General features: G+C 31.6%; 1 protein-coding gene across 3 annotated transcripts in view; it reads left to right on the top strand.

Annotated features, from left to right (window-relative positions):
- Positions 1 to 240: 240 nt before the first annotated feature.
- The window catches only part of LOC101244491 (MADS-box protein AGL42-like), a 34,381-nt gene continuing 12,374 nt past the window's right edge, over positions 241 to 22,247 (top strand). For 2 of the 3 annotated variants that reach the window (XM_004240699.5, XM_019214203.3), the window contains exons 1-3: positions 629 to 789; positions 862 to 1,049; positions 10,746 to 10,833. In XM_004240699.5, the coding sequence (XP_004240747.1) occupies positions 868 to 1,049; positions 10,746 to 10,833 (270 nt within the window). In that variant the 5' untranslated portion in view covers positions 629 to 789; positions 862 to 867. Of the gene's footprint in view, positions 450 to 628; positions 790 to 861; positions 1,050 to 10,745; positions 10,834 to 22,247 lie in introns of those variants that run through there. The other variant, XM_010323697.4, reaches the window with a different exon arrangement.

The raw sequence follows: 22,247 nt of genomic DNA, 5'->3' as shown, positions 1-22,247 counted from the left end.
CGTAAAAAATAATAATTTATAACTTGCATGAAAATGTACTCTAATTAAAATTTGTTTCCGTATCCAATAAAAAAATGTTACACTACTAAAAAAAACATTATTATCCCAATGAAAAATTCAATCTATTTTCACAAATATTTTTATTGAAATAGTGTGAAAAGAAAAAAATAGTCATTATTTCATATGATAAAATTAAAAAGTTTCCATTATTTAAGTGAAAATATATTACTCACCATGCATTTTTTTCAGTAAAATAAGAAATAAGTGAAAAAGTTATTTAATAGCATAAATTTTCCATTCGTACGGCCGGGGGAATTTTTGTTTCTAGTTTTGGTACTTACACTTATGAATGGAATGTTATAAATGTTGTATAATCCCATTTATGGGTGAGTATTATTGTTTATATATGATTAACGTCTAGCTATTTGAAGATCGATTATCAAAACAAGGTAACAATGAAATATTACTTAGACAAGACTTTCTTGTAATGTTTACTTTATTTTCTGTTTTTCCTTTTTTGTTGTTAATAGTAAAGGGAAATATCATATTCTTTGGTCTCAAAATAAAGAGATGAATACATCAACGATTTCCATATCTTTACTACTTATTCCATTTTCCGGCCAATGTCCTTTTTTTTTTTTTTTTTTTTTTTTTTTTTTGGGATTCTTTAGCTTTTGGGTAAACTTTTTATGCTTCCCCAACAGCATACATTGACTCATCCTCGATCTCACTTGCTAGGGTTTTATATTTTCTTTTGAACATTTCTAATTGATTTCATTGGTATTGAAGGTGAGCTAAAAGATTCAAGATTTTTTTTTTTTACAAGAAGTATTTTAATTATTTTTGATATGTTGTGTGCAGTCTGAAATGGTTCGAGGAAAGGTAGAGATGAAAAGGATTGAGAATGCAACCAGCCGGCAAGTGACTTTTTCTAAACGGAGAAATGGAGTTATAAAGAAAGCTTATGAACTATCCGTTCTTTGTGATGCTCAAGTTGCTCTTATTATTTTCTCTAACAAAGGAAGACTCTTTCAATTCTCAAGCTCCTGGTAATTTATTAACTATTTTCACTTCTATACATTCCATTGCATTTTCCCTACCGACTCACATAATTTAATACAATAAACACCGGAGGACCCAAAAAGAAATTGTTTGGTATTGAGGATGAAATACAAAAATGAGATAAATAATTACAAATTAATACCCTAAGCAAACTAATCTATCATACTGATATCCTTTGCACCGAATGATTTAAGCTGTAAAACTATATAGGTTTCCTGATCTACAATCGTAATTCCAATATTTGTTTGATGAGGCAAGGAAGCATGGGCTTTCTGTACTTTCTAATTTTGGAAGTACGAACGATTTGCTATTCAAAATTTGCTCACTGTTCTATCTCTCTCTCTTTTTTTTTTTTTTGGTTTTGTGTTCGATATCCATATTGAAATCCAACTAAATTTAAATTTACACTCAAAAATTTCATATAGGGATAAAACCCTTTCTAACAAATCTGAGACCTGGTTATTCTTTCTCTCCTTGTTGAGTTCTTAGCCATTGCATCTTTCTTTGAAAAGTATCATTTTAAAACCTTCTTAATCCCTAGCAAAACACACTTCCAATTTCGAACTTATTTTATTTAGGAAAAGGAGATGTACCCTCCTCAAGGACCTCAACATTAGGATTTGGACAATTTTAGACTGTGGGTAATTATAACAAATGCTACAATATCACATGGGCTCTTTGTACTATTTTATGTAGTTTGCTAGATTGTCATATATTGGTTGAAGTAATCAATTGTCTCCTTTCTAGTCATCCACAACTTTTACATGAAAGCCAACTATATATACATCATGTAAATATATGTCATTTTGTTTATATATACTCAAAATATTTAGAGCCGAGAAAAATGACTTTCGTTAGGATCAAAATACATTTTTTTTTCTCATATCAAAACATGGAATAACATTTTGTTTTTCTATAACATACATCATGTAGCACATTATTTTTCCATCTATGATAAAATTGCTTTGGTGATGAGAGCTGGAAGTGTGGAGGGTCCTAGGTACCCTTTCTTGCTTGCTATAATTTGGTTGATTAAACGAATAGAACAACTAGGTACTTCTAGTATTCATTATTACTTGTACATGCCAACCCATCTTTCAAAGTTCTATCACTGTCACTATCTCATCCCTTTGAGTTGAATTATAGGTGAACTACTTCATATATTTTGTCTTCCACCCTCAGGTATTAATTTTATTTTAAGCTTCTCATTTTTCGTAAAGATATGAATAAGACTAAACACCAATACATGCACTTGACTTCCGCGGACAATGCCTTCTAACTTTCATAGTATATAAATAAACACTTAAACTTGTATAAAATTGAACAAGTGGACATACGTGTCCTATCTGACATAATATACGTAGGGCACTACATAAGGCACATAATTTCCATGTAGGGTGCTATGTAGGAATAATGTGTCTATTTGATTGTGCACAAGTAGACACTTAATTAAACTTGTATAAAATTGAACAAGTAGACACGTGTCCTACCTGATGTAAAACACGTAGAGTGCTACATAGGACACAAAATTTCTATGTAAGGTGTCATGTTGGACGAATGTGTCTATTTATTCAATTTTATACAAGTTTATAGTCATGTTTATGTATTATACTACCTTAATGAACTATGCATGAACAAAATTTGATTATTCAACATCCCCATTAAATTTGATTCATCTCTAGAAGAGTCATCTTTAGCTTCTAAAAAATATTAATCTTCAATGAGTTCATGAAAATATACCCAACTTGTATTGAGATTCCATGAACTGAGTTCTTGGATATGCAACCTCTAATATAATGAACTTAGTATATATTCATGTACTTTGCTCCTTTCATAAAATGCCGAATTCTTATTGTTTAAAATTCTTCAATCAAACTCCTTATCCCATGTTTCAACTCCTATACATATACTTCAATTCACAAATTTCCCCAAGTCACGATTGGTTGCACAAAAGGAGCCCCTCAATGATCCTTGAAGATATATGAAACTTGTTGGTAAATTGAATTATCTCACTGTGACTAGATATAACATTTCTCTTCCTGAGTATTGTGTGTTAGTTTATCTATTCTACTTATGATAGTCATTGAGATGTTGCTGTTCGCATTCTATGATATATAAAGTCATTGAGCAAATGACTACTTTTTGAGGATTGAAGCTTTAAGTAGATCTTTAGATATACCGGTGTTGATTGGCATAATCATTTGTGACAGATGTTCTACATCTGAATTTTGTGTTTTATTAAAAGGTAACTTGTGAGATACTTTGGATCAAATAGTGTTAGTAAATTTTTACGGAAAATACCTTCATCATAAACATTTAATAAATTCACCAAATTTTATACTTCACCACAAACTCTTCTAGGAGATTCTATAGCTTGAGGAGCGTCGAATGACAGTCCTTAAGGATATTTCACCTGGTATAGATGTATCCTCCAGAATTCAACAAGCTTTTTTAGTATAAAACTAGGAGCCAGAAACTAACAAAGATCCACAATACAAAAGAAAATCCAGCACATGAAACATGAACAAAGGAGAAAGGAAAATATCTTTTTATCTATTTCTTACGTGAACCAATAAGCAAATCATTTATAGGAAATGAGACCAAATGTTTGCAGGAAATTCAAGACAATAAAAAAAGGATTGAAGGGTCATAAAGGATAATAATAGGAATGTTTTAAACCTGAAATTCAACTGCCAAAATATGGCTTTCAATGGTGGAAAATATAATGGAATTATGGTTAATCAAAGCTAGGTATTCAATCACAATAAATATATATACTCAATACTCATAAACAAGATATGAAAGAATGTATCCAGACAATATTATGAATACTTTTTTTTGAGATAGTAGAATTATTTTACCAATAATCCCCTATATATTTCAAAAAGAATATGAAGAAATAAAATGAAATAAGAAGTTCAGCTGGGTTTTCATAGGAGTCTAATGCATTTAATGTGGTGTCAGTTGATTATGAATTAGACCTAGAAAAAACAAGATTAAACTTACAGAATAATTTGGTGAAATTTAGAACTTCTATAAATCAATAAGTCTTTTTGTAAGTCCAGCATCTTATTATATTACATTGTACTTTTACAAGCTTTGTTGTTATCGCGGTTTTGCGCTAAGCGGACATGCTTGTGTCCTAGTATTCATGAGTGCTATAGAAATCTTACAATTTCATAAAAGCGGCTGCACTTCAAACTCATATAGGTCCAATCATCAAGTGTATTTTGAAGAGCAATACACCACCAATAAAGGATATGACTTGGATTAAGAGCTAACTCAGCCTCACTTTGCCTTGCAGCCTGGTGACAATTTTCACACATTATAGGACGGACATAACTTTTTAGTGCTTACTTGATCAACTAATGACTTGTTATTAACCATATGAACCTAATTCGTGGGATCTCCAATCATATAGGTTTGGGTTACCATCATTGTTGATAATCTCACATGACTAGAGGTCTTACTCCCCTAGATGTTTCATTAGTGTGTGAATTGATCAGATTCACTTCCGACTACACATAATTTATTTATGTAAATTATTCATCTCATTGGAGCTACTTCTTCAAATTGTGTCTCAAACGCATGTATCAATTTAGTCACACAAAAATTGGTTTTATTCTAATTAGAATACACACTAATAGTTGTCTTTACCACCCAGTTTCATCACCAATCAACTCCACAACAACTAATTCTAATTAATTGTTTTTATATTATGACATTCACAAAAATATATCAACCTTTTTTTTTGTGACATTTGTCATCATATATTGTACCAATTTTGTACAACAAAATATTCAATTTACTTGGGGGGCGTTTGGTTACGGTATAACTTACATTTTATTCATGTATAAAATAATGTATTAAGTTATACTATGTTTGGTAGAAATTTTTATTTAGGTAGAAAAGTATACATAACCTATACCATGTTTGGTTGCATTTTTGTAGACCTACATAATTATACCAACATAACTTATGAGAGAATCTAAATCTATGTATAAAGTTATGCAGGACAGAAGATGAAATAAGTTATGTGGGTATTAGTTATACATGTGTTAAAGTGATAACTTACATATTTACCCTATTAATTTAATTTATTATTTTTAATTGGAAACTTTATTGTTTTCCTATATATAAGTTTGTTGTTTTTACTTCTTTTTTATATAAGACCATTTTTATTTCTTTTATTTTTTCAATTGAAAATTTTATTGTTTCCTATCAACATGTGTTGTTTTTATTTCTTATTATATATAGATTATTTTCATTTCTTTTTATATACTTACTGTTTCGATTAATTTATGAAAATATAAATATTTTTTTAATATTAGAAATTGATTGTATATTTTTTAACGATACATATGCCAATCAAATATTAGCATTATATATTATTCAATATATATCACATTTTATTAGCATGTATTATTATTTTGTAAAAAATATATATTAATAATTTACAACAAGTTTAATATTCAATAGTTAATAATTCACGTATTGTAATATCTAAACCCTGTATAACTAATACCCGCATAACTAAATCGCGCATAGCTAATACCTGTATAACTAAATCCTGCATAACTCTAACCAATAACCAAACAACTTTTTAGTGTTGTACTTATTGTACCTCTCATCCATTATCAGACTTTTTTCAATATAATGTATCAAGAATCAATATCATTTAAAATAACATTAACACAAAAGATATTATAACTTTTAAAAACAAGACTACCATTTTTACTTTTCCAATTCTATTGTTGTATTAAGTCACACCACAACTAACTATCACAAGTCCGCATATACAACATTTTTTTAAGCATACAATCAGAACTTAAATCCTATTTTTCTTAGGATCATATAGTACAAACAAAACACCCCTACACTTTTCATTGTTTCAATGGAGGTATAACTTTTTCAATGTTCATAAAATTTCAAATTAATATGTAACATATACATCTATATATACACTAAAACATATATCAAAAGTTGCATCTTAATTTCTCTATAATATATACGTTCATATGTCTAATTTTTTATTTTATTTTATTTTTTATAAATATAACTTGCCACCTCTAATCCTTTGGAAAGATTTTAAACTCTGAATTATAATAAAGACTACATTCAAATAATGCTCATGACAATATTATTTTCTTGTACTTACAAACATTTGAAGAAATTTTGACAAATTGAATTCAATTTTTCCTCCAAAATCCACAAGTATTAATCTAGCATAAATATTAAAATCATGTATCATCTCAAATAATACCAATACTTTCATATGTGAATTTAATAGGAAGAACTTTTTCATTCTAAGGACTTTAAGTAGTTCTAGAATCACAAACATATAATTTTTTTTCTTCTTTTCTAATATGGGAGCACAAATTAATTTTATTTAGCATAAATGTAAACAATACAAAATCCAACATCCAATTTCTCATTTTCGCATATTAGCCACAAGATTCGCTTAAGAAATGTTCATAATAATTTACATCATCCGCTTAATCACATTTATTTTTTACTTAACGGGATTGTCATTTCTCGGAATCCTTTTCACATAAATATCATGCGAATTCATTACACCATACACAAATTCAATAAAAATATGAACTTATAATATCATCACATTCCTTATTAGCTTAAACTCACAAAGATTTAGTCAATATAATAATGATTTATTTGTCTTACCATTTCTGTCCAAAACGAGCAATATCCAAGTGAGAAATATTCTCAACTAAGTGGGCACCTTTGAGCCAACCAGAATTTTCACTTGAAATTCCACTAAACCTTTCTTTCTCTTCCTTTTTTCTTTTGTTTTCATTGCATACATTAACCATGTTAGAAATTAACCATAACACAAATGGTTTATCCAGATTCGACTTTTTGCCTCCCTTTTCACTTTCATTTTTATTTCCCCTCAAATTTTCAAGTAGTATCTTTTGTAAAATTAAAGTATAAAATATCCTTAAGATTGTTATAAATTCTTATTAATAATACCTTCATCACAAACATTTACTAAATTCACTAGAACTTTGTACTTTACCACGAATTCTTATAGGAAATTCTCATAGCTTGAGGCGTGCCGAAAGACACTATCCATAAGGATATTTCACCCGGTATAGGTGTATCCCCCAGGATTAAACAAGCTCTTCTAGTATAAAACTAGGAGCCAGAAACTAACAAAATACACGATAGAAAAAAATCCAGCACATGAAACATGGACATAGAAGAAATGAAATATTTTTTCTCTACTTCTTACGTGAACCAAGAAGCAAATCATTTATAGGAAATGAGACCAAATGTTTGCAGGAAAGTCAAGACTACAAAAGAAGGATTAATGGGTAATAAAGGATAATAACGGGAATGTTTTAACCCTGAAATTCAACTGCCAAAATATGGCTTTCAATGGGGGAAAATATTATGGAATTATGGCTAATAAAAGCTAGGTATTCAATCATAATAAATATATATATTTAATACTCATAACAAGATACGGAAGAATGTATCTTGACAATATTATGAATACATCTTTTTGAGATACTAGTGTAGACATTGAAATTTTGTAGGACTCTACAAGATGCGTTCAATTCGAGTTGGGACTCTACAAATTGTGTTCAACTCAGATAAGGATTCTTGGAGGCTACTCAACCCTAAACCCTAGTTTATGCATATATAAATGGTAATAAATTCCCTTAAAAGGCATCTCGAAAAATCCACAAAGAGATCAAGATTTCGAATACTCCATAAATTGATGGATTATTCATATAGAGAGGTCAAATCTAAATCATCCTAGTTCGAGAAATACGCCACTAACGGCCCTCGAATCATGGATAAATCATCTTAGAGAGTAGAATCAAGGGAGGAACAGATTTGTACTCACAATCTTGATGAATAAAATCATGTTTCTTCATATTTTATTTGTATGATTTGTTTATTTTCCATATGTTTAAAATTTGTTGCAAACAACTAGAATTATTTTTTCAACAAATAGTTGATAGTAAATTTAAAATTGGACATATCAATTGGATGAAACTTGTGTTTAACAATCAAGAGGCCCTTTCTATTGCCTCAGATTCATTATTTTCATGAGAGGAAAACACATTTAGATCAAGTGCTACTTTATTAGAGGAAATAACTCTTAGGAGATATTATAACAAAATTTATAAAATTTAATAATTAGTTTGCAGATATATTTTCATCAAGTCCCTTATTAATTCTAGTTTTTCAAGTTTTATTTATAAATTATAACAAACTAGATATAGATGACTTATATGTACCAACTTGAAGGGTAATGTTAGAATATTAATGCATAAAGTGTTTGATATTGAAAAGGATATATAGTTCTGTGCTAATGTAGATACAAATCTTAATAATATATTAACAACCGCTTGGCTAAGGTTACAAGTCTAAATTTGAATGTTAAGATTGAGACTAAGATCTTATATATATAAACAACAACTTAGCTTAGGTTAATTGTTTGTACTTAATGAAGCTCTTAAAACCTAAGTGATTAAATTTAAGATTTTTTTTTAGTTTAAAAAAAAAAAGCGATCTTAAATTTAATCACTTAGGTTTTAATATTAAATCTATTTGTTGCTTATGCCTGCATCTAATAATGCAAATTTTATCATTGAGGGGTCGTTTGTTAAAGCGTAATAGGAGAAATAGTCAAATGTATTATATTTGGTTAGAAAATTTGGGCCTATGTATAACTAATCCATTGATGAGTTGTATATCTTATGTAGGTATTATAGGATGTATTACTAATACATTCTATTTGGGATGAATTAGCTATATACCTTTTGTATTATAGATACAAAGGATGTATTACTAATACCTTTTATTTGATGGTATTAGTAATATGTATGATTTAATACCATGTGATTAATCTAGATATCTCTCAAATCATTTTTATCATTTTTTTTATTTTCTTGATTTTATGTTTTATGCTTGTACTAGTAAATTTATTTAAATAAATTAGCTTACAAATTTCATTTTTTTAGAGAAAATTGTTTGTTGCTAAATAAATCCATTACAAATCAATACAATATTTGAAATGTGAGTTGTCTAACATTTACTAATTTAAAAGACAAATATATCACAATTATTTATCCTCGAATAATTCAAGTGAGAAAACAGCTAACATGGAAGTAAAATTATTCTTCTCCTAGCTAGTTAGAAGATCATAAAAATATAATATTGCCTTCCAATTATATGTCTTGACTCAATTACATAATAATTCAAGGGTATGACTGAAAAAAAACTTTTTATAAAATTTTATTCCAAGTACAGGATGAGGTGGAAAACAATAAATTATATAGTTGATAAAAAATAAACCCTACATTACTAATCAGTGTATTGTTAATCTCTTTACCAAACAATCCATAAGTATATATAGTTTCTTGTTATATCTACTAATGAGTTTGAATAGATTAGAATGACTAATAATCATAATTAATATCATTAAGCTATCTATTTTTTAATTTCTACCACTACTCCTTCAGCTTTCGCGCCTAATCGTTGTTATCATCCACCATTATAAACTAGCAACCACCATTTTTAATCAGAGCATATCAACTCTAATCACATTCTATCGTTATTATCATTTATAATCATTACTATTAATGATCATTACTATTAATGATCATTACAACCACTTATAACTAAAAAAAAATCACTATACAATCAAGCATCACCGCCTTTCACCACAAGCAATATCTATTTTAAATGAAAGCAAGGCTCAAAACTCTCAAGCTTTATTCATAAATACATCGATAAATATTTATTATACTACTATTCGATATCAGTAAGATCTATTAGAATAATCGGGCGCCATCACCAATAACCGCCATGAATCAATACTGTAGACTACCACCACCATTAGCCACTATCCACAATCAATACCATGCTCAACGGGTACCCATAACCATCACCGATAAAACACATCATGAAATATCACTATTTAATTTTAATTTTTCGTTGAAATAATAATAAATTATTATAAAATTTTATTTGAATCTTATATTTTTAAACTTTTAAATGAAAATGAATTTGGGAGTTCTTCAAAAATATACCGACAACATAAAACTAAGTCACATGACCCAATATATAATATTAGGGGTAAGATATAAGTACCTCTTAGATTATGATCGAAATTTGAGATATCTTAATTAAACTAAATTCATATTATCTCCTCACACAGTTGAGGCGCGTGAGAGATATTTTGATGCCATGTAAAAGCCAAAAAGGTCTACGAAATAACAAAACAAATTGGTTCGGATAATAGAACCTTAATATAGTTAAGGTGTGTCTCTAAGTTTCAGTCATAGTCTAGAGGATATTTACACCTTATCCCTATAATATTGTAGACCTTTATATAATATCATACTTGAGAAAGTATTAATACATAATATAGTAATCTTGTATAAAGTGTAAGATAGTATATAAAAAGTGTTCAAACACAAATCTGAGCAAAATTCTCAATATAGGAAGTACATATGGCATAGATATTTTTTCCCTATAAACATGGAATGTATAGAAAAATAAATAATTTTAATTATCTATTATATATGATATGTTAATTTCCATCAATTAAACCTGCTACGTAGTTCAATACATCTATCATGTTTGGGATGTACTTTACCTTACAGAAGTCTTAATAATTGCTTTATCTTCTTGGAATAATTCAGCATGCAAAAGACAATTGAAAGATATCGTGAATATACAAAAGAAACGTTGATCAACATTAACACATTTGAAGTGGAACAACAAATGGAGGTCAGATTTCTTAATTAATTATAATCATCATTACATATTGATACAAAAATATTGAAACTGATATGGTTTATTTCATTACTTCTTTAAGTAGAGATTTCCTTTCCTGAAAGTATGTCACAAAATTGAATTCCTCACACTTGATGGTTGTTTAGTTTGTATACACTTGCAAACTAAGGTTGTAGATCTTGATGGAAAGCTAGCAAAGTTGTTGGTGAACATTTGTACATACTCTAGTTAGTGGTTAGTTATTTAGTCAACAAACTGGAGAATGACACATAGATAGTAAATTGTAGACAAGGTCAGTTAAAGAAGATATTTTTGTACTCATTTTTCAATTTGAAGAATTCAATACATAAAATATTTCTTCTCAAGCTTGATTAAGCTAATTTCAAAGCATGACCTGATGTTGGGCTCCAAATTAAAAATTTGTCCATGCATCAAATGTTCAGTTATGAGCTTGAGTTGGGGGTGTTGAAGAATGAAAATATCCATTGAGATTGTGTGATTTCGTTATTAAGACTTGAATAATCCTTCTTCCTTTAAGCTTATTTTTAAGGGCATGAATTAGATCCAATAACCTAATTTTTATATGGGGTAAATTTATTCTAATTGATTCCTTCTTTTCTCTGCATCATTCTTCTTTTGATTCAAATTCCAGAACTGAATCATGATGACAAATACTACACCAATTGCAGAGATAGAATGTTCAAAAGCAATTCCTCAACTTAATTATAAACGAGCCTATAGAAAATATGAAAGGAAAAATAATATCTTTAAAAAAATGCTCAAGTTTATTATAGGCTACTTAAGGCCACTTGAGATGATTACAATCATCAACTACATCACTATTTTTACAACTCAAAATAAAAAACAAAAAGTCTTGCACAAATAACTAAATACATGTATCACAATTTACTAGATACATGTACTACGAAATTCTAAAAAGACTTCTCGAAAAACTAAGAGACAATTTTTGAAGACTAAACATTGATGCATTAATTCCAACACTCCCCCTTAATGCATTTGCTTGATAACTTCAATGCGTTTTCGATGATGGCAAAAATTTTCTCTTGAAAGTGCTTTGGTGAAGATGTCAGCAAGTTGTTCTCCTGTCTGACAATAATGCAACTGAATTTCGCGTTTCTCTTGTACTTCTCGGATAAAATAATACTTGATGAAAATATGCTTTGATCTTTCATGGCTGACTGGATCTTAACAATTGCAATTGCTGATTTGTTATCACAATACAAAACAATCCCTTTTTTTTGTTTTTCACCAATGTCTTCAAATATTCTCCTAAGCCAAATAGCTTGAGAAGTAGCCTTGGATGCTGAAACATATTCTGCTTCGACAGTGGATTGAGCAACAACACTTTGCTTTTTTGATAACTAAGAACAAATGCTTGATCCAAATAAGAAAACATATCCAGAAGTACTCTTCATGCCATCTATACTTCCAGTCCAATCATTATCAGAATAACCAATTAAGTTCAAATTTCCACCAAATTTGTACATTATCACATAATCCATTGTTCCTTACAAGTAGCGTAGAACACGCTTTGCAGCTCCAAAATGTACTTGGCTTGGTTCTTGCATGAATCTGGATAATAAACTAGCAGCAAACATAATATCTAGCCTTGTTGAAGTAAGATATAGCAAACTTCCAATCAAACTCCTAAAAAATGAGCTATTAACTTTCTTTTCTCCATCATCTTTTCTAAACTTCTCATTTGCTGCTGATGGTATGGCCACATACCTGCAATCCATCATTTTGAATTTTTGAAGAATACTTTTATTTACTTCTTTTGAGAAATGAAAATTTCTTCTTTCACTTGAGAAACTTCGATGCCCAAGAAATAATTTAGCAATCCAAGATCACTCATTTCATCAGCTTGCATCATATCTTGTTTGAAATTTTTCATCATCTTTACATCATTTCCTGTAAAGAGCAAATCATCCACATAGAGACAAACAATGATAATGCTGCCATGTTCTTTCCTCACATACAAAGTGGATTCACTTTTACTTCTCTGGAAATTATTTTTCAGAAAGTATGTATCTATTTCATTGTACCAGGCTCTTGGAGCTTGCTTCAGCCTGTAAAGAGCTTTTTTTAGTTTATACACCTTTTCTTCTCCCCCTTGAACAAAAAATCCTTGAGGTTGCTCAACATAAATCTCTTCATCAAGTTTTCCATTCAGAAATACTGATTTAACATCAAGTTGAAATATCTTTCATTTCTTTTGTGTAGCAACAACAATTATAGTTCTAATTGTCTCAAGACGAGCAACTGGAGAGAATGTTTCATAAAAATCAATACCTGGTTTTGGCGTGAAGCTTCTAGCAACCAATCTTGCTTTGTGCTTTTGAATATCTCCTTCCTGATTGAGTTTGATTTCGTAAATCCATTTTAGACTTACAACTTCTTTTTCTCTAGGAATAGCCACAAGCTCCCAAGTATTATTTTTTCAATCATTCGAATTTCTTCTTCCATGACTTTCTTCCAACATCATGCTTTATTGGTTCATCATAATTTTCTGGCTCAACACCGGCAAAATTACATCTTTGATAAATGTCACTCAACATTTTTGTTCCTCTTGGAGGCAGTTCTTCATTATCTGAATCTGGAATTTCTCCCCCTTGAGAGACATCTTCATCTTTCTCATCCTCTTCTTGATTTGAAGATATGATAGCAGTATTTTCTATCTTTTTATCCTCCCAATTCCATGTTTTTTCATAAAAAATGACATCTCTACTAACAGTTTGTTAGTTTTGACATCGAGAAGCCTATATCCTTTTGTCACATCACTATAACTAAGAAAGACATATTTTTGACTTTTTTCATCCAATTTTGTTCTTTTCTCAGCAGGTACATGAGCATAAAAAATACACAAAAAAATTTTAAAATGACTTACAGAAGGTTTAATTCCACTCCAAGCTTCAACTGGTGTCTTTTCCTTTAGTGCCTTTGTTGGACACCTGTTAAGGATGTGAACTGCTGTATGCACTGCTTCTGCCCAAAAATATTTTGGCAGCCCTTCTCATTCATAATAGTTCTGGCCATTTCAACAATTGTTCTATTTCTTCTTTCAGATACACCATTGTGTTGAGGAGTATACCTTGTTGTAAGTTGCTTCTGAATACCTTCATTTTTGCAATATTCTTCAAATTCTCGACTTGTTTACTCACCTCCTCGATCACTGCGAATGGTTTTGATGCTGCAACTTTTTTGCTTCTCAACAAGGGCTTTAAATTTCTTGAATGTAGCAAATGCTTCTGACTTTTCTTTTAAGAAATAAACCCAAGTCATTCTTGAGAAATCATCAATGAAGATTAGAAAATACCTTTGACTTCCAAAAGATGGAGTCTTCATTGGTCCACATATGTCGGTATGAATTAGTTCCAAAAATATACTTGCTCTACAAGACACCCCTTTTAGAAAAAACTTCCTGTGTTGCGTTCCCATTATACAACTTTCACATGTATCCATCTCAATATGTATCTCAGGAAGGCCTTGCACCATGTCCTTTTGCTTGAGAAGCTTTAAACCATGAAAATTCAAGTGACAAAATCTTTTGTGCCAAAGCCATGAATCATCTACAATTTCATTTTTAATGCATTGTAATGAAATTTCATAGGAATGTTTCTTTTTATCATCTTTACTTCAACAATAACTTAGTTGATTTGACTCAATTTTATCATAAATCTTGCAATAATTACTAGATACATGTACTACGAAATTCTAAAAGGACTTCTTGAAAAACTAAGAAACAATTTTTGAAGACTAAACATTGATGCATTAATTCCAACAGAGCCATTATATGTGCAACACTCAGATACACCAGGTACCTCTCTTGTTTCTCAATTGCTAATTAAAACTAAAAACTACACTGAGGAAGATATCTATGTTGATGTCATCGTTGGTAAAGAAACAAAGTAGGAATTATTGATGACACTTGTAAAAGAGAAAGTTGTCTACAAGATAGCTTTAAATTGCATGAATGAGATTGATGCAATGCAATTGTTCAATGGTGGATTATGAGTTATATAACTCAAAAATTGAGAAAAAGGATTGTGTATTTGTTCAAAAGGTCTCGAAAACATTTAAAAAGAGATTTACAAAATAAATGTATCCAAAGTTTTTCGATTAACCAGAAAATTTTAAGTATTATTATCTATTTCTCCAAATTGAACGATATATGGGATGAATTTGTAACGAACCAGCAGGACAGACTGGACAATCCCAGGTGCAGTTCCAGGGACAAACAAGTGCCAAAATATGTGGATTACTATGTGGTTCCAGACTCCGAAGGTGAAATCAACTCTGCCAAAATCCTTAGCCACTGGATAAGGATTACAGAAGTTGTAGGCCTTATAAATAGCAGAAGAACTCACCAAGAAAGAGCATGAAAAACATGTGTTGGAATTCTGACCCCCAAATTCGTCCAAGGAACAATTATATTTATTTGTTCCTTTGCAGATTACAACAGTTACTTTTTGTGAAGCAAATAACACAAGATTTTATCACGGAAAATCCCAACTCATAAGGGTAAAAACCAAAGCCTACACCTCTATAGGATTTAACTCCACTTTATTAAACTTTAAGTCTCAACAAAAGATTATAAAACTATGTAATCTAAGGAATTATAAACTCTAATTTCTAAAAAAATTATAAACTCTAATTCCTAGCTAAGATATTATAAATTCTAATTTCTAGCTATCCAAAGACAAAACCCCCTCGGTTTTTATCTTCTACCGTCCGTCAAGTCTCATCAACTTGTTAAACAAATCCTACAGACACACTCGATTGTAATTAAAATGTTACAACGTTTTCTCACAAATTTGTAACACTCCCAATAAATCTCAAAACTCTCTCAAACCTCTTGATGGTGTTTTGATCTTTTCTCTGTATAAGTGCACAATTTTTCTCAAGCGAAACTATCACCCTATTTATAGATTTGGACTTGTACCCAAAACCTATTTCAACTAGAAATCCTACTTCTCATGGAACTCCTAGGTAAACTCGAACTTGTCTTCGCCACATCTTCAACTCCTTGTTTGATTCAACTTTGTCTTGCCGCTACACAAACATTGTTGAACTCAACTTGGACTTTGTTTCCACCCTTTGTCGCTGGAAAATTGTTACTGAAACAAAACCTTGTAACATTATGACTTCTTTTTGTCTTCGCCGCAATCGCTTATACGTTCTTCTTCAACTTACTACCGCATCAAGTTTTTGTAGAATACAAATTGAATTAGGTTTCTATCCTTGTTGTTGCAACATGTAATCTTTGTTGAACTCAACTTAGATTAGGTGATATACTTCCTCAAACCTTTACTTAAATAACTTTGCTGCCTCAGGAAAAAATTACATTAGGTTTTCTTAAATAACAAATAACTTATGCTTCTTTCCTTCTCCAATTAGGTTGTAATTTTCCTACTTTAGGTCAGCCTCCTAATTCCTCTTCTAGTAAGCTTTGGCATCTTTGAATCATGTTTTCTCCATTATGCAGCTTTGTTAGTCGTCAAAATAAACACGTTTATGTGTACCAAATAAATTCCCCCTTTTTGATGATGACAAACAACGCATAATGTGTAATGTATGCACACTTCCCCCTTTTGACATCATAAAAACTTGAATAAAGCACAATCAACCACTGGTGAACACCAACATAAAAGCAAAAACGATACTCATGACCATTGAGGCTATCACTTATACAAACACTTAAAAATCAAGAACTTAGTTAGTTATAGCAAAACACTTGCACAAACATTGGAGATAGACATGAACATGATACTTTATCCAACGTTAGCATTAATCAAAAAACATATACACCATAAATGTAATCAAAATTAAACATAGAATCAAGCACTTGTGATGAGGATTCTCAAGTTGAGCCTAACAAGTGAACTTTGTTCTAATGTAGAATATCCAAAATATTCTCCCTCACAAGGTAAATCCTCCAAGACTTTACCCAATACTAATGGTTCCCCCTAAGAACCATCACACTCTACTTTCTCAATTTTTATTTTACAAGGCACCAAAATAAATGTGTCCTCGACCAAATTCATCTCAACCATAGACCATCATTTTGGTATAATACTTTTTAAGAAGGTTTTAGGACATGAATATATTTTGGGACAAGTGGAATAAATAGGTTCAAGTGCATTGACTTTATATTTAATCATGAATAATTGTAGTGCACATACCTTAAAATCTCTGGATAATGCTGATTTTTGCTTCAATTTTACTAAGTCTCTCTCCCGTGCCAGATGCAAATACAATGTTACAGTGCATGAGTAGCATGACTTTAAAAGTGATATAGAGACATACAACTTAATGTACAAAATTGAGCATAGAATTCAAGATTAGAGGATAGTATGCGCAATGTTCATTAGCCATTGAGGATACTCATGTGACCTTAATCATCCCCAAGTTCCAAATTGTTCCGTTTGAAAGTGTTTTCCTTGGCTGATCATATTTTTGATTGATTGATCATCTTAGTGCGCATAACTGTTAGATACTGCATAGGTTGAACCTGTTTCCATCACATGCTTCTTTTAATCTTATTCTTTTTTTCTACCCTTTTTTTTTCCAGTCAATGTTATTCATCCATTCTTCTTTTTCTCAAGTAAGAGGAGTTTCTTCTAGTTTCAATTATGCATCTGAAGCAACATGTTCGATTGGTGAATGTTGTCTGCTTCCTCTCACTTATCTTGAAAATTCAAATGTTAGATTTAGAATCTCAGACTAGATTGGGTCCTTTGTATTGATAAAAGGATGAATTAGATCTCTATTAATCCATATTGGTAAAACATTTTTAGATTTTTTGTTTTGCTCCAACCTGTTCCTTTGATGTGATTTCTTTCTTTTAACATGGTTGATTTTTCTATTTGAGACAGTTTTGAAGTTCTTATCCATGTGAGCTATAATTATTGGGCAGGTACCCCTTGAGTGATCACTACTACCACAATGTGTGCATAAATAAAAGGTTTTCTTAGGGACTTCTTTAACAAAACCTATTCCATCTTCAGTGTTATGTGTTTTATTACTGAGTTGAGCCACAATCATTGAGGATTGAGTCCATTTGTTTGCCCTCTCAAACTCATACTTAAAGTTAGGTCAAGATTTATTCTTCTAGATTTTTCCCTTTCAGAAGATAGTTCATTGTTTAACCTCATTAGATCTTTGTCAAATCTGATTTGGTCACAATTAATTTTTTCTTTTCCATTCCCAGTAACACTTTGTTTCAAAATTTTAGATTTGAGAGTCAAAGTGCAGGAATCAAGTTGTTGTACCTGTTCCTTTAGGAGGTGATTTTCTTTCTTGAGATCAGAATTAGTTTTTTCAAGATCAATATATTCAAGTTTTAAACTGATCAAAGAAGTCAATAACTGATCTCTATTTTCATTCCAGTCTTGAAGATTATCAATGAGACTTGGAATAAAGGAAGATAACTTTTTCTTTGAAAAACCTTTTAGTTTATTTTTAAGGTAAAAAAGATTTACCTCCCTTTCAATGTCTGATTCAGATTCAGGTTTAGATTCCTCCATAGCCATCAAAATAATATCTTGTGTATCATCTTCAATTGAGTTGTCTGAACATGTTCCCCAATCAATAGCAATGTCATATTATTTTTCTTTGCTCGGGAAAATTCCTTCATGTGCATTGACTAATGTGTCTCAAATTTATTTCGCTGTAGTACATCTAGAGATGCGATTAAACTTGTCTGGTCCAAGTCCACATACAAGGATGTACTTAGCTTTAGCATTCTTTGCGAGCATTCTATAATCCGCTTCTCCATATCGTGCGTTGGGCTTTGGAATGAATTTCCTTTCATCGTCCTTCATCATAGGGATAAGGTAACCATTAATAATTGTCATCCATAATTCATAGTTTTGGGCTTTTCGAAAATCCTCCATTCTCGCCTTCAACTATGCATAGTAATGCCCATTGAATAGTGGTGGTCTGTTGATGTATTGACCTTCACCGTGTCCGAGAGGAGGTGCAAAAATCATAATGATCTTATCTTAAGTTATTAGACTCTTCGAAGATAACCTGCTCTGATACCAATTGTTGGCATTCTGACCCTCAAATTCGCCTAAGAAACAATCATATTTTATATGTTTCTTTGCAGATTACAACAGTTATATTTTGTGAAGCAAATAAAATAATAACACATTATCATGGAAAACCCCAACTCATAAGGGTAAAAACAACAACCTACACATCTATAGGATTTAACTCCACTTTATTAAACTTCAAGTCTCAACAAAAGATTACAAAGCTATGTAATCTAAGGAATTATAAACTCTAATTTCTAGAGGAATTATAAACTCTAATTCCTAGATAAGAAATTAATAACTCTAATTTCTAGCTACCCAAAGACAAAAAAACCCCGATTTTATATCTTCTACCGTCCGTCATGTTTCTCAAACTTGTTAGACGAATTCTATAGACATACTCGATTGTAATCAAAACTCTTAATTACAATCTTACAATGTTTTCTCACAAATTTGCAACACTCCTAATAAATCTCAAACTCTCTCAAACCTCTTGATCGTGTTTTGATCTTTTCTCTATATAAGTGCATAATTTTTCTAAAGTGAAACCATCGCCCTATTTATAGATTTGGATTTGAATCCATAACCTATTTCAACTCGAAATCCTACTTCTTGTGGAACTCTTAGTTCAACTTGAACTTGTCTTCGCCGCATCTTCAACTCCTTGTTTGATTCAACTTTGTCTTGCCTCTACATAAACATTGTTGAACTCAACTTAGACTTTGTTTCCACCCTTTGTCGCTGGAAAATTGTCACTGGAATACAACCTTGTAGCATTAGGACTTCTTTTTGTCTACGCTGCAGTCGCTTATACGTTCTTCTTCAACTTACTGCCGCATCAAGACTTTGTAGAATACAACTTGAATTAGGTTTCTACCCTTGCTGCTGCAACACATAATCTTTGTTGAACTCAACTTAGATTAGGTGATATACTTCCTCAAACCTTTCCTTGAATAACTTTGTCGCCACAGGAAAAATTACATCACATTTCCTTAAGTAACAAATAACTTATGCTTCTTTCTTTCTTCAATTAGGTTGTAGTTTTCCTACTTTAAGTCAGCCTCCTGATTCCTCTTCCAGTAAGCTTTGGCATCTTTGAATCAAGTTTGCTCCATTATGCAGCTTTGTCAGTAGTCAAAATAAACACGTTCATGTGTACCGAACAACATGTATTTCTTTTATTTGCTTAGAATTAGATTTGGAACCTCTTTTTTTTCTTTTTTTCCTTTGTTTTGCACTTTGTCACTCCAACAAGAAGAGAAAATGTCTCTCTCTGTGGCCTCTATTACTTTATCTTTAATATCAAAATTCTTTTTGTTACATTTGGTGCTTTCATAGACCCTCTACCAATAGGTGATAGTGGACACAACACACATTTGAAGTCTCTTGATGAGGTGTAGCTTCTCATTCTAAATCATTTGGATCTATTAATGTTAGTTTATAGAGTTCATGTTTCGACCTGCCTCACTTCGTGCTTCTTCATCGGCGCCACCACCAGCATCACCACCAGCGACTAATACCCCATCTTCCTCTGTTCTAGGTTGCTCTTCCATGACCCTTCCACCACCACTCTGACAACCCTTTTCTATTTCTTCCCTTGCACCTCCTTTTAATCCACTTTCTTCAGAACACCTAATGACATATCCCCAACACTCATTTTCTACTTTGCATTGAGATAAATCAAGTCCAATTGATTTTCCCAAGTTTGATGGAACCAACGCAGAGAGCTGGATCTTTCAAGCTCACCAATATTTTGATGGTTATGGTTTTTCTACCGAGCACCGTATGAATCTTTGCTCCTTCTTCCGTGAGGGGCGAAGCTCGAAAAATGGTATTAGTGGATGTATTGAGATCGTCAACTATGTGGTTAGGAACATTTTCTCAAGCCCCTCGTCACTCGATTTGGATTTAAATCTATGGAGACACCATAGGCTTCATTGTCAAAGCTTCAAATGCAATCATTAGTGGGTGATACCTTTCTCAATTCGAAAAATTGGCTGATCAAATCTCGGATGTCGTAGTCATTAATGAAAAATATTTTTACATGTGGTCTCCATCCATATATTAAATCTGATGTATTAGCTTTGAGGCCTAGTGACCTAAATTATGCCATTAGCTTAACTTTTTTACAAAAACAAAAAAGAGCAACCCAATCTAATCTTATGATGGGGCCCACTATTCACACACAAACCCCAATCGCTATTTAGTTTCTCATACTTTACATTGAAACTCCCAGACAAGCTACAATATCATCCCAACACCAATTGCATCCACCCCTGGTGTAGGCTACTACCCTTCAAAAGAATTCACTCAAGCGGAACTCCAACGTTAGCGGGACCTCCACCTCTGCTTGAATTGCGACGAGAAATACCAAAAGGGCCATTGTTGTTCATGGCCACGTCAACTTCTCCTTTTGACGCCTTCCTCTCTGATTCATCTTCACCACCCTCAAACTATTCACCCCATATACTTCACTTAAAAACCCTTTCTTGCTAACCATCAGTATCCAAGCTTTATCGGGTGGTATTATCCGTCCACTCAGATCTATTAGAGGTATTTCTACTCAAATCCTCATTGATGGAGGTAGCGCACACAACTTTATCCAACCTCGTGCTGCTAAGGTTCTTAAGTTGCTTGTTAAGCCTTCTCACTACTTCTCTATTATGGTTGAAAATAGTCAACAATTATAATGTTTGAGTTTTATTCATGGTGTTTCTCTCAGTATTCAGGAATTTTCCTAAAGTACAAATTTCTTTGTTATAGATATGTATGGAACAGATGTAGTCCTTGGTGTTTCGTGGCTTGTTACTTTGGGTTTGACCTTGAAGGTTTATGTCAATCGTATTTTTGAGTTTACCTTGGCAAGGACACATCATCGTTAGGTGGGCTACCAGGGCCTTTCCTAGGCCCAAATTATTATGTGTTTAACTCGGATAAATTCCATCTTTTTCTTCCTCCGCCTAGATTTGCAATCAACCATTCCCATAATACCACCCACTCATCTAACTAATTTATCTGTCCTCTTGAACACATATTCAGATGTTTCTCATCCACTTAAGACTCTGCCTCCTTCACGGCATCAGGACCACCACATATCTCTTTTCCCTGGTGCTAATCCTGTGCAGATATCCCCATTTTCAATAAACCCAGATCGAAAGGCTTGTTTCAGATATGCTTCAGTCGAGTGTAATTTACCCTAAATCCAATTCTTATTTTTCCACGGTCTTTTAGGAGCGTAAGAAGGATGGTACTTAGCGTTTTTGTGTCGACTATTGAGCTCTGAATGTTGTCACTGTTAAGGATATATTTCCTACACCAACGGTTGATGAGCTTTTGATGAATTGAACAAGG

The sequence above is a fragment of the Solanum lycopersicum genome, chromosome 6, assembly GCF_036512215.1.
Source record: "Solanum lycopersicum chromosome 6, SLM_r2.1".
Lineage (NCBI taxonomy): Eukaryota > Viridiplantae > Streptophyta > Magnoliopsida > Solanales > Solanaceae > Solanum > Solanum lycopersicum.
The sequence above is the reverse complement of the archived record's forward strand: the minus strand, read 5'-3'. Positions and strand labels throughout refer to the sequence as shown.